Consider the following 11,027-nt stretch of genomic DNA (forward strand, 5'->3'; position numbering starts at 1 on the left):
TTATAGATTAATAAAAGATGAAACCTAATCAAGATCAGAAAAACGAAGAGAATCGCTAAAGTTAATTGTTGGATAAATAAAAGTTAAATTTAAGCTTGCTCAAGAAGATTCTAGTCTTCATCGACAAGAAGATAATTTATGATGGATTTATCGCACGTTTTCCTCTGTGAAGCGTTAATTATAAGATGAATCGAAGAAAAGGATTCATCGTCAACGGAAAGAAACTCCGGACACAGGACGCTTTGACGCAACTCTCCGGGTTCGAAGACTTTTACTTTCTCACCAAAACATTTCTGTCTTTAAAAAACATATTTAAAAACTAAAAACTAATCAAATAAACAGTTTCGTCGAGTGTTTAACCCACTATCAAAACAAGAAGAGCAATTTTCTAGTAACAAATTCTGTTAACAAATAATAAATTTTTTTTTTTTGGTATTTTTGAGGCTTGGTTAATTTTCCAGAAATGTAACCACAAAATACTCGCACGATACAAAAACTATACAAGTGGGACTCACTAAGAGTAATTAACCCCTGGTTGTCTCGTTTGGAGATTCTTGTGGCCTTCTGCTATAACTTGAATCCACTTGCTCAAAGTATATCCTCTATGGAAGACTCGCGAGGAATCAAGGATGAAAATTCTCCATCGTCGTCCTCGAGTGGCCTATAGTCTTTACCTCTCCAAATCACGACTTGCTCCTTGTCAAACGTCACCAGGATGCAAGGGACCAGATCCTTGGACACATGTAAACTCAGATGATGTTAGTGTTTGTTTTCAAAAAGAAACCCTGAAGCAGCAAAGCGAAAGAAAAGGGAAAGAAACATCTCACCCTAAGCTTTGCTCCAATTTTCTTGTAATCCTTCTTCTCTAGCCCCAAGCAATCAATCCGTACCAATTCACTTACGAGGAAAGCGTCTCTCACCATTGGAACAAGACTACCATAATAGCCATTCTTGGCTGAAACAAGAAAAGAGTTGAGGCAAATTAAAGAGACTTTTTAAGGATATCAGCATTTTAGAATTTAAAGAAAAAAACATGGAAAGGGTATAGACCGAGTTTTGTGAGGGCAGGAACGGCAAGCCCTTTCTTTCTCATTGCTTTGGTCTCTTCGATGCTTAGACCATCGATAGTTGTTTTAATCAGCCTAGGATACACAGGTTCATGGGGTTTCCATAACATCAAAGGGATCTTGGGCCTTTTCTTGGGATCGTAGTTGCGACCTCTATATAACACAAGGGTACCACAATGTTTAGAAACCACTTGTCCATACGTTTTATCCTGCAACAGCGCCGCAAAAGTAACCGTGCTAGGAGTCATTCCCCAATTAGCTAAAGACTTATATAGTAGATAGATTTATCCCTAGTTAGTTTCAAACAAAAGAAAAGACGATGATGATGATGATACCTCAAGGTGGAAGATAACGTTCTTCATATCAAGAGTCGGGACTCCAAGACATTTGACCCGAACAGCTTCAGAGTGTTTCCAGTGATTATAGATATCATTGAGCATGTTGTGAGTCAAACCATCTCGCCCTACAAAGGCAATCACACTTATTAACATATACAAGATAATCATGGAAACTAGAAAGAAAGAGAGTCCATTTAAGCATTAAAACATTACCGAGATTGATTTGTCTTTTGGTTTTGTTCCTCTGACACAGCTCTACCAAGAACTTTCTTTCAGCTTCAGTGAGCGATGGCCCCTGTATCTTCTCCCTCATTTTCCTCCTTTTCTCCTCCAGCTTCGGATCCTCAATTCCATCCACCGACTCCACCTTTGGGTCCACCGCCGGCGCACACACTCCGGTCCATTCTCGGTCCAACCGATCTGGACCGAACGGTGAGTACTTGGGTTCTCTCAATCCAATCGGCCTCACACTGGAACTACTCTCCGTGTAACTGAATCGGAAATCGAACGGAAGATCCGAGTGCACCTTCTTCACACCTTCCAGAGACGATGGTGGACGGTATTGCGGCTTCGGTTTCTTCTTCCCCTTCTCCTTCTCAGGGTTTTCAGATAAAGGCGGTGGTGGCTGAAAGTTGTATCGGTCTCGGAGTCGTGACGAAGGGGAGACTGTTTCGGCGGAAGAAGCGCCATGAAGGCGACGCGTGAGGAGGAGGGCGAAGGAAGATGAGATGGATGATGAGTTATGGCGGGAGACACGAACCAGTAACATCAGATTCGTGATTTGGGCTTCAGTCGGAAGAAGCTCCGGCGAGGGTTTGAAATGCGACTAGTCAAGTCTCCTCCTTTGATTTTTCCCCCACAAAATATAATGGGTCGTAAACGGGCTTGAGATTCTATATCTATATCCAAGGGTCCAATTAGAGAGGCTATTATTATCTAGGCCCAGTTTGAAAGTGCTCAAAAAACGCGGGCACCTAGGCGATCGGCGGTGCCGCGAGTTGGACCAAGTCGGTCTAACTAATCAGTTATCAATATACCGGCCACCTAAACCGAGTAATCGAACTTATACCGATTATAACAGATTTCTATTATTAATTATATACTATTAATCAAGAGATACCACTTTTGAGCAGCCCATTTGCTGATGACGTTTGCGAGCAAGTGTGACTATTTATAGATACTTTAGTTACCTTCCTTCTTGTGGCCAGCCGATGTGGGATCTTACAAATGTAACATTTTATTTTGGTAACATAGATTGTATGAGAAAGAAATGTTAAAAGTCCAGCCCAGTTATAACGTTTTATGAGCAAAACCCAGTAATTAATCCAGTAAAGCAACACGTTATGAAGTAAAAAACCAAAAAAATAACAAAAACATCAAACTCGCAACATCTAATCAAATTGTATCATTATATATTTGAAATATATATTATTATATATGTATATATAAATATATATAAATTTATATAAATATATTTAAAAATAGTTAAAAACTAATCTCTAATTAATCTCTGATTAATTTTTGATTTTCTTTTCTATGCGCTAAGTCCAACCGAGCGTCTGATTAGCGCCTAGCGCAATTTTGATCATGACATAAGTATATAGTTGATAACAAAAACGTCATTTTATAGGAATTAAGTGAATCACTAAAGGGTTGAGCTAAGCAATATATAATTGATGATGACATACATACGAGTTAAAATGTCATAATTTGTAAGAGAAACATTGGAATAGAGCCTTACAAGACAATTTATCAACATTGGAAAACTTTAAAGCTATAACTAGAGAGAGTTTTTCTAGTTAAATTTTTGATTTCTTGAATTCGAATTCAAGTAAACAAAATTTCTTCTTCTTCTTACTACTATATGCATATTAAGTATACATACATGCGTATATATAATATATCACAAAAGTAGAAACAATTAGATATCGCAAGTGGCCACTCTTTTCCTTCCAAGATACCATACGAACTAATATCTCTAACAAAATTAATTAAAGAAAACTATATCACTTATACAATTTCACATGTGTGGTCTTACTCGGATTAAATTAAATCAGACAATTATCTGCGTTTCATCCACCACGAGTTATTCTTATTCTCTCTATTAATAGAGGAGAGATTGTCATCTTCTCATCACACAATAGCCAAACTTATTATACACAATATTACACATATGGAAAGGTCTAAATGTTCATGTCCTCGTCATCATCTTCTTGTTCTAGTGATTCTTCTTCTTGATGTTCTTTGGATATCACCAGGATATGCTTCAGCCGCAGACGAACATGTAAATAAAAGACATAAATATACATGCATATTTCCCTCATTTATAGCTTTGTTGTCATAGAACTGAACAAACGTTATGCTGCAAAGGAGAATCACTAATGTACTCTTGTGAAACTCTTCTAAAGGATTTCTATATCATTTATTTGGGAGATCAACCGGATGATGGAGACGAAGCTATCAAGACACACATAAATCTTCTCTCGTCTTTAAATATAAGGTATGGCATGCATATCAAATAAACATAACCTGAGATAGATCAAAGCGATCAACATTACATCGAGTATATGTATTAATCAACTTGGTTCCTTCATAATCAAATTTATGTTTATTGTCCTAGTTGATCAATTTCATTGATTGAAAATTAAGTTATTATAATTCTTGAGAAACAGCCAAGAAGAAGCACAAGAAAGAAAGGTGTATAGTTACACTAAAGCCTTCAACGCTTTTGCTGCCAAGCTTTCTCCAGAGGAAGCTAAGAAGATGATGGGTATGTATTGTAGTACTTCCTAATTAACCATCATCATATCATATATAGTAATCTTTCTTCTACGTACATGTCATTATTAAATCTATCATTTGTTCTTCGATATCACAAAATAACTTCCATGCACTAGACAGACTAGAGTGAGAGCCATAAATCAGGTAACAACTTAAAAACTGATACATGCAGAGATGGAAGAGGTTCTTGGTGTATTCAGAAATCGGTATCGCCAACTTCACACCACAAAATCATGGGATTTCGTTGGACTTCCTCTGACAGCCAAAAGACATCTAAAAGCAGAGAGAGATGTTATTATTGGCGTTCTTGATACAGGTTTATATGTTACATAATTATGCAAACTATATTTAATTGTTGTGCAATAGTTAAGCTTGATGTTAATTCCTTCTTTACGCGCGCTTCTTAATATGTATGTATATTGTATACTATGATGATAATCAGGAATAACGCCAGACTCAGAGAGTTTCCAGGACCATGGTCTAGGCCCTCCCCCGGCAAAATGGAAAGGCTCGTGTGGTCCTTATAAAAATTTCACCGGATGCAACAAGTATATACTATCAATTCCTACTTATACACTCATTTTTAAAATAAATATTTGATCAAGATTCTTTTAAAATTCTTGATCCTATTCAAACAAATAAGATTTCTTAAACCACTGTTAAAGCCTAAAGGATATTAAAAAAAAAGGAGTTGGCTGATCGATTTGAATAGTTTAGGGGAGTTAATGAAAATAATGCGTAAACATAAGGGTCCTTTATGTGAATTTGAACAGTAAAATAATCGGGGCAAAGTATTTCAAGCACGACGGCAACGTGCCTAACGGCGAAATCCGATCACCAATTGATATCGACGGCCATGGGACGCACACGTCATCAACCGTAGCCGGTGTTCTAGTGGCAAACGCGAGCCTCTATGGCATAGCAAGCGGTACCGCACGCGGCGCGGTTCCGTCGGCGAGGGTGGCGATGTACAAGGTGTGCTGGGCGAGATCCGGGTGCGCCGACATGGACATCCTCGCCGGATTCGAAGCGGCGATCCACGACGGGGTAGACATTATATCCATATCAATCGGCGGTCCAATCGCGGATTATTCTTCGGATTCGATATCCGTTGGGTCGTTTCACGCGGTGAGGAAAGGGATCCTAACGGTGGCGTCGGCAGGGAACGACGGACCGTTATCGGGGACAGTAACGAACCACGAGCCGTGGATATTGACGGTGGCGGCAAGCGGCATCGATCGGACGTTCAAGAGCGAGATAGATCTCGGCAACGGGAAATCCTTTTCTGTAAGCATCTTTTTTGTCTCCTCTTATTAATTTCCTAATCATAGAAAGAAAATTGAAATCAAAAGTTGAGCCTGAAAATGGATGATTAGGGGATGGGAATAAGCATGTTTAAGCCAAAAGCCAAAAGTTACCCGCTTGTAAGTGGGGTTGATGCTGCTAAGACCACAGACGACAAGTACTTGGCCAGGTACATACATGACCATGATCCTCCTCCTATGATATATGTATGTTTTGTTTGTTGACTTTGATGATGATGATGATGATGATGCAAAACAAATAAAAAAAGGTACTGCTTCTCTGATTCTTTGGACGGAAAGAAAGTGAAGGGGAAGGTAATGGTGTGTCGAATGGGAGGAGGTGGTGTGGAGTCGACTATTAAAAGATATGGAGGTGCTGGTGCCATCCTCGTCTCTGATCAATATCTTGATAACGCTCAGATTTTCATGGCTCCAGCCACCTCTGTTAATTCCTCCATTGGCGAGACCATTTACCGCTATATCAACTCTACAAGGTTTCTTCTTGGATAGTAATGTCTTTTCTTTTCTTTATAGCTTGCCATACCAAGAAACAACCCTCTAGAAATATGTATGTGTTTTGTTGCAGATCACCATCGGCTGTGATTCAGCAAACCAGGCAAGTTACAATCCCTGCTCCATTTGTTGCTTCTTTTTCATCAAGAGGTCCCAATCCAGGATCAACACGCCTTCTCAAGGTATGTCTCATCACTGTCATTTTGATTTATATATGAGGAGAAATGCGCATCTTTTCTTATTTTTTTCTGTGGATTGTAGCCTGATATTGCTGCACCCGGGATTGATATATTGGCCGCCTTCACTCTCAAGAGATCACTGACTGGTTTAGACGGTGACACCCAATTCTCAAAGTTCACCATCCTCTCTGGTACCTCAATGGCCTGCCCTCATGCTGCTGGTGTAGCCGCTTATGTCAAGTCTTTCCATCCCGATTGGACTCCCGCTGCAATCAAGTCCGCCATCATTACCTCAGGTTTGGTTTATCCCCGCTTCTCTTCATGTATTTCTCTGCTTTCGCTCTCAAAAACAGAAAGTCCTTAAAACATTCATATATATATATATGTCTTGTTTGGCAGCAAAACCGATAAGCGCAAGAGTGAACAAGGACGCAGAGTTCGCCTATGGAGGAGGCCAAGTGAACCCAAGACGAGCTGCTAGCCCTGGCTTAGTCTACGACATGGACGACATCTCCTATGTCCAGTTCCTATGCGGCGAAGGCTACAACGCAACCACTCTGGCTCCATTGGTGGGGTCTCGGTCCGTGAACTGCTCCTCCATTGTCCCTGGACTCGGCCATGATTCTCTAAACTACCCAACCATTCAGCTGACGTTGAGATCTGCCAAAACGTCGACCATGGCTGTGTTCAGGCGGAGAGTCACCAACGTGGGAGCACCATCGTCGGTCTACAACGCCACCGTTAGGGCACCCAAGGGTGTTGAAATCACGGTGGAGCCAATGAGTTTGTCGTTCTCAAAGGCCTCACAGAAGAGGAGCTTCAAAGTCGTGGTCAAGGCCAAGCTAATGAAGCCTGGGAAGATTGTGTCGGGCTTGCTCGTGTGGAAGAGCCAACGTCACTCTGTCCGAAGCCCCATTGTCATCTACAGTCCTTCGTTGAATTGAATTTGATATCTTCTTGAAAATCCATTAACTTATTGTCAAGTGTAAACCTCTCCACTACTTTAGCTCCTTTGTACCGTATGACCATCATTATCCCTATTGTTGGTCAATATGTTTGATTGGTGTGTGAATTTCGTATGGAAATCAATAAAGAAAGGGATAATAGAAAAAGGTTTAAAAACAAAGGGAATAAAGGAAAACTATGGAGTAATGTATTGTTTAGTGAGTTTATTTTGAAATATTGATTTATAAGTAAGTTTGGTGATGCCCTCTGCCCCTCTTATGAAATAATAAAGCATTCTTGTCGAGATCATCAACTTACTGTTTTCCACCATTTCTATTCACACATGATATAAACTTCTTGCATGTATTTTAATTCACATGAGACGTAGAAAAGCTAAGAAGCTAAGCTAACAACAGTTAGTCACAGAAATGACTTCAAACTCAACTCCCACATACAGTTTATCCTTGACCAAATATGGCTCAACCATTTTCTCTAGGGGCATGAAATCCGCAAATCCCAGTTCTGTGTCAAGCCAGCCCCAACCTACAAAACAAAAACAAAGTTAAATAACCATCACAAAACTTTTAAGAAAATTGGGAACTTGCAAAATACATATTTTCTCAAAAGAAAAAGAAAAAGAGATATACCTTTTCTCTCAACATGATCCCGGTTCACTTGATCCAATACACGAAGCTTAAATTTGGCAAAAGTTTTTGTCTTTGGCGCATTGTTGATGAACCCTCGTCCCAATATATACACAGAAAATGATTTGCCTTTTCCCCACTTAAACCCTCTTGGATGAACTTCAATCCTCCTGATCAAACACAGTGTCAATAAGTAATGATGCAGTTTCATTGTAAGTTTTGTAAAAAGTGTTTTTGAATTGGGAAAACAAAAAATAGTAAGAATTGATCACCATTTCCGGTTTCCAACAACAAATTCATTGGACTGATGGAACTTTTCAGGGTCGAAAGACGAGAACTTGGTCATCATCCAAGTGACTTTGTGATTGAGAGGCTTCTCAATTAGGCTAAAACATTCCGCTGTTGCGGGTTCACCAGGTTCAAACCCATAAAGCTTGGCACCAAACATACAACAATCTCCAATAATGTATCCTTTTTTCTCAAGATCAGCAAGAGATATCGAACTCAGAGTCCCAACTCTTTGCGGTATTGATGATGTACCAAAGCTCCTTTTTCCTGCACAAGTAAAAGCAGCAACATCCACAACAGATATACACACAGCTATATATCTCTATATGTCTGTATAGAGAAAGATTGATAGAGAAAGACCACTAGTGTGCCAAAATGGCCTTCTCTGACAGATGACAAAGACCTCAAAGTCGATCTTAACATCTATTGAAGCTTGATTCTCTAAGAAGATGGAGACATGACCATTTCCATTCTTATTCCCATTTGGGTACACAACGAGTTTCCTGCTTCAAACCAAGTCAAGAAACATGGAAAAAAATAGTTGAGCTTAAATATAAGTGGTTTAGTTTTATTGTGTATGTTAAAAAGCATTAGAAGATTTGAAAGAAAGAAAAAAAAGCTTACCATTTGTGACCCCCGAGATCGAAAACAGAGGATTCGACCATTTCGATCTTATGCTTCTTGAATAAAGAGAAGTTGTCTATCTTGAACAAGTGAGTTGTTCTGTTATATGATTTGAACGAACTCACCATTTCTGTGAACAGCAAAAAAAAAACAAGTTAAAAAGGGATAAAATTTGAAACTGATGATAAAGAGACTCTGAAGTTATTAGTTATTTCGTACGTTCGATTGGTATTGGTCGTGACATTGTAACAAGCTTGTAAATGATATGAAAGTGATTCTTTTTTAAATGGAGACTACGAGATGTGTTGAAGCAGCAAGTATAAAGCTGAATATATAGAAATCACTGCACAAGAGCCAAGCAAATGTTATTCCCATGCCTCTGTTTTGGCCCCACCATTTATATGTAGATAGATTCGAGATTGGCAAGAATTATACAGTATATCGCATCTTTCGGGAATATAACTAGTTTATTATAACCGACCCTCATCTTGAAACTATGTAACAAGGATTCCAAAATTCTTATACGTGTGCTTAGAATGATGGGGGCGTTAAAAATGAATTTTGATCATGCACTGCAAAACTCATCAAACGAACCGGCTCACATACAAAAGATCCAGACTAATTATAGCTTGAAACATGTTGATTTGGGTTTTTTGCTGTACAAAATATATTTGGAACCTTAAAGTCAATATGATTCTTTTTTTCTTCACTTGAACCCTCCCAAATAAAAGGCAAAAGGCAACTCAATTTTTTTTGTAATTACCGAAGAACACATGTTTTCAAATTCATCTGGCGACATAGCATTCTTCATCTCTACCAAATGATCACTCAAGATGTAGGATTGTCACAGGAGGTACCCAACGACGCACCATGCTTCTTTATGATCTTAACCGACTCAAGAAGAACCTCCTGTTGTGTTGCGTAAAGCTCATTTTTCCCCTGAGACAAATGACCAGTATAAAGTTACTAACCTTGTCCAGATTTTATTGCATAGCTCACTAGTAGTAGTAACCATTCCAAAAACAAGAAAAATGTTACAAAGGCTAAAGAGAGAAAGAGATAATACCATGTGTTTGAGATTGCATCCAATGGTGAGTTCAGCAAAAGATTTTTCCACTCGGGATAAGTAACAATAGGGAGCTTCTTTCCCTAGGAAAACTCTTGTGTTTGACCTCAACGTTTCTTTGATTTCATCTGATATCTGAGGAATCTTATCCAAATCATCGATCTGCAGTGGGATCTTGGATGCCATAGCTCGCCATTGAGCGCGTGACTTATTCACAATCACCTGTATATGTTATCATACATTATGGTCAATCTGATTTTTGTCCATGAAAATGTATAGGTAACAAATGAGATAATCAAATGGTTGAAACATGAAGATAAGTGATGCGAAATAAATAAACTGACCTGACTGGAAAACAATGAATTAGGTACCAAAACCGGAAATTTTTCAGCGTTCAACAACGATGTTGTTGTAAGTCCCATCTCAACAACTTGACCCTCTACGGATCCAGCCTGAAATATGGGAACAAGTAAGACACTATATCTATCTTGAGGAAATATATGAATGGGAATTTGCCAATGGGAAACTTAACAAAAGAAGGGAGCAAAGAGCATGTAACACAAAAGATTTCACATTCCACTAACTTTGATCGTATCTCCCATGGAGAAAGGTTTTGAGAATTGCATGGACAGACCACTCAGCACATTACCAAGGATATCTCTCGCAGCAAAAGCAGTGGCCACTCCTGATGAAAGAAATTGAAAAATGATGAGTAATGAAATAAATATTACACAATCAGTAAGAAATCCACAGAATTGAAATAAAATAAAAACCTCCAACTCCACCAACGGTCAAGATAGATTGAACAGCTACCCCACATGCTTCTGCTGAAGCCATCAAACCGATTGCAAAAAGACCAACTGATGATACTTTGTCCAAAGTCAAAATCTTCTCCCTGTCTGGACCAACAAAACTCTTAGCAGACAACATTCGGGTAATGACATTGGTTTTCCACCGATGAAGGAACCACACCAAGGAGAGGATGACCGCCCCCTTTAACGCCGGAGAAATGTACTGAACCGCTACGGTTGTTGGGGCCACCATCGCGGCACTGCAGCATATCACAATCATCAAACATAATTTTTGCATGTTCTTCATATGCATTGTTTTTTAAAATTTAAAGAAAGTTGTTAAAGGCAACTAACATTTGTGCAAAAGCCATGAAGGTCACTAAGTAACGTGTTGGGTCCTCCAAAGCACCCCAAAAGCTTTTCTCATATGGAACATCTTCTTCTGTCAAGCCTTCGCGAAGCAAAAGAGACAGCCCGGTACAGCGCA

The 11,027-nt window shown here is 39.1% G+C and overlaps 4 protein-coding genes across 4 annotated transcripts in view; 1 reads left to right on the forward strand and 3 right to left on the reverse strand.

Annotated features, from left to right (window-relative positions):
• Positions 1–404: 404 nt before the first annotated feature.
• Positions 405–2,534, reverse strand: LOC18014908 (CRS2-associated factor 1, mitochondrial). Its single transcript, XM_006396159.2, has 5 exons — positions 1,619–2,534; positions 1,403–1,530; positions 1,051–1,276; positions 828–955; positions 405–732 (listed from the first exon to the last, which is right to left on the reverse strand). The coding sequence occupies exons 1-5, from the start codon at positions 2,172–2,174 to the stop codon at positions 589–591; spliced, it is 1,182 nt and encodes a 393-aa protein (XP_006396222.1). The 5' UTR covers positions 2,175–2,534; the 3' UTR covers positions 405–588.
• A 1,014-nt stretch (positions 2,535–3,548) lies between these two features.
• On the forward strand, positions 3,549–7,308 carry LOC18014909 (subtilisin-like protease SBT4.14). Its single transcript, XM_006396160.2, has 11 exons — positions 3,549–3,689; positions 3,814–3,905; positions 4,078–4,175; positions 4,359–4,502; positions 4,629–4,734; positions 4,960–5,473; positions 5,563–5,660; positions 5,760–5,984; positions 6,077–6,185; positions 6,265–6,478; positions 6,582–7,308. The coding sequence occupies exons 1-11, from the start codon at positions 3,579–3,581 to the stop codon at positions 7,124–7,126; spliced, it is 2,256 nt and encodes a 751-aa protein (XP_006396223.1). The 5' UTR covers positions 3,549–3,578; the 3' UTR covers positions 7,127–7,308.
• An 81-nt stretch (positions 7,309–7,389) lies between these two features.
• Positions 7,390–8,969, reverse strand: LOC18014963. Its single transcript, XM_006396161.2, has 6 exons — positions 8,903–8,969; positions 8,684–8,813; positions 8,420–8,562; positions 8,044–8,326; positions 7,775–7,941; positions 7,390–7,670 (listed from the first exon to the last, which is right to left on the reverse strand). Exons 1-6 carry the CDS (start codon positions 8,925–8,927, stop codon positions 7,534–7,536), a joined length of 885 nt encoding a protein of 294 aa, XP_006396224.1. The 5' UTR covers positions 8,928–8,969; the 3' UTR covers positions 7,390–7,533.
• A 262-nt stretch (positions 8,970–9,231) lies between these two features.
• Positions 9,232–11,027, reverse strand: part of LOC18014964 (mechanosensitive ion channel protein 1, mitochondrial) — a 2,758-nt gene continuing 962 nt past the window's right edge. Inside the window, exons 3-8 of the mRNA XM_006396162.2 lie at positions 10,895–11,027; positions 10,523–10,800; positions 10,334–10,434; positions 10,094–10,201; positions 9,750–9,971; positions 9,232–9,622 (exon numbers count right to left, since the gene is read on the reverse strand). The exon at positions 10,895–11,027 is cut by the window's right edge and continues 32 nt beyond it. Of these exons, the coding sequence (XP_006396225.2) occupies positions 9,512–9,622; positions 9,750–9,971; positions 10,094–10,201; positions 10,334–10,434; positions 10,523–10,800; positions 10,895–11,027 (953 nt within the window). The 3' untranslated portion in view covers positions 9,232–9,511. The remainder of the gene's footprint in view (positions 9,623–9,749; positions 9,972–10,093; positions 10,202–10,333; positions 10,435–10,522; positions 10,801–10,894) is intronic.

Source organism: Eutrema salsugineum, unplaced genomic scaffold (genome assembly GCF_000478725.1).
Source record: "Eutrema salsugineum unplaced genomic scaffold, Eutsalg1_0 scaffold_3, whole genome shotgun sequence".
In the NCBI taxonomy this organism is placed as follows: Eukaryota; Viridiplantae; Streptophyta; class Magnoliopsida; order Brassicales; family Brassicaceae; genus Eutrema; species Eutrema salsugineum.

Excerpts from the sequence above, each read along its gene's own strand:
- LOC18014909 (XM_006396160.2), top strand. The coding sequence starts at position 3,579 with ATGGAAAGGTCTAAATGTTCATGTCCTCGTCATCATCTTCTTGTTCTA. Across the intron at positions 4,176-4,358 it reads GGAAGCTAAGAAGATGATGG|AGATGGAAGAGGTTCTTGGT; the intron begins GTATGTATTGTA and ends TGATACATGCAG. Across the intron at positions 5,985-6,076 it reads CGCTATATCAACTCTACAAG|ATCACCATCGGCTGTGATTC; the intron begins GTTTCTTCTTGG and ends GTTTTGTTGCAG.
- LOC18014963 (XM_006396161.2), bottom strand. The coding sequence starts at position 8,927 with ATGTCACGACCAATACCAATCGAAC. Across the intron at positions 8,814-8,902 it reads ACGACCAATACCAATCGAAC|AAATGGTGAGTTCGTTCAAA; the intron begins GTACGAAATAAC and ends TGCTGTTCACAG. Across the intron at positions 8,327-8,419 it reads GCCATTTTGGCACACTAGTG|GAAAAAGGAGCTTTGGTACA; the intron begins GTCTTTCTCTAT and ends TTACTTGTGCAG.
- LOC18014908 (XM_006396159.2), bottom strand. The coding sequence starts at position 2,174 with ATGTTACTGGTTCGTGTCTCCCGCCATAACTCATCATCCATCTCATCT. Across the intron at positions 1,531-1,618 it reads CAAAAGACAAATCAATCTCG|GGCGAGATGGTTTGACTCAC; the intron begins GTAATGTTTTAA and ends TTGCCTTTGTAG. Across the intron at positions 956-1,050 it reads TCCTGCCCTCACAAAACTCG|CCAAGAATGGCTATTATGGT; the intron begins GTCTATACCCTT and ends TTCTTGTTTCAG.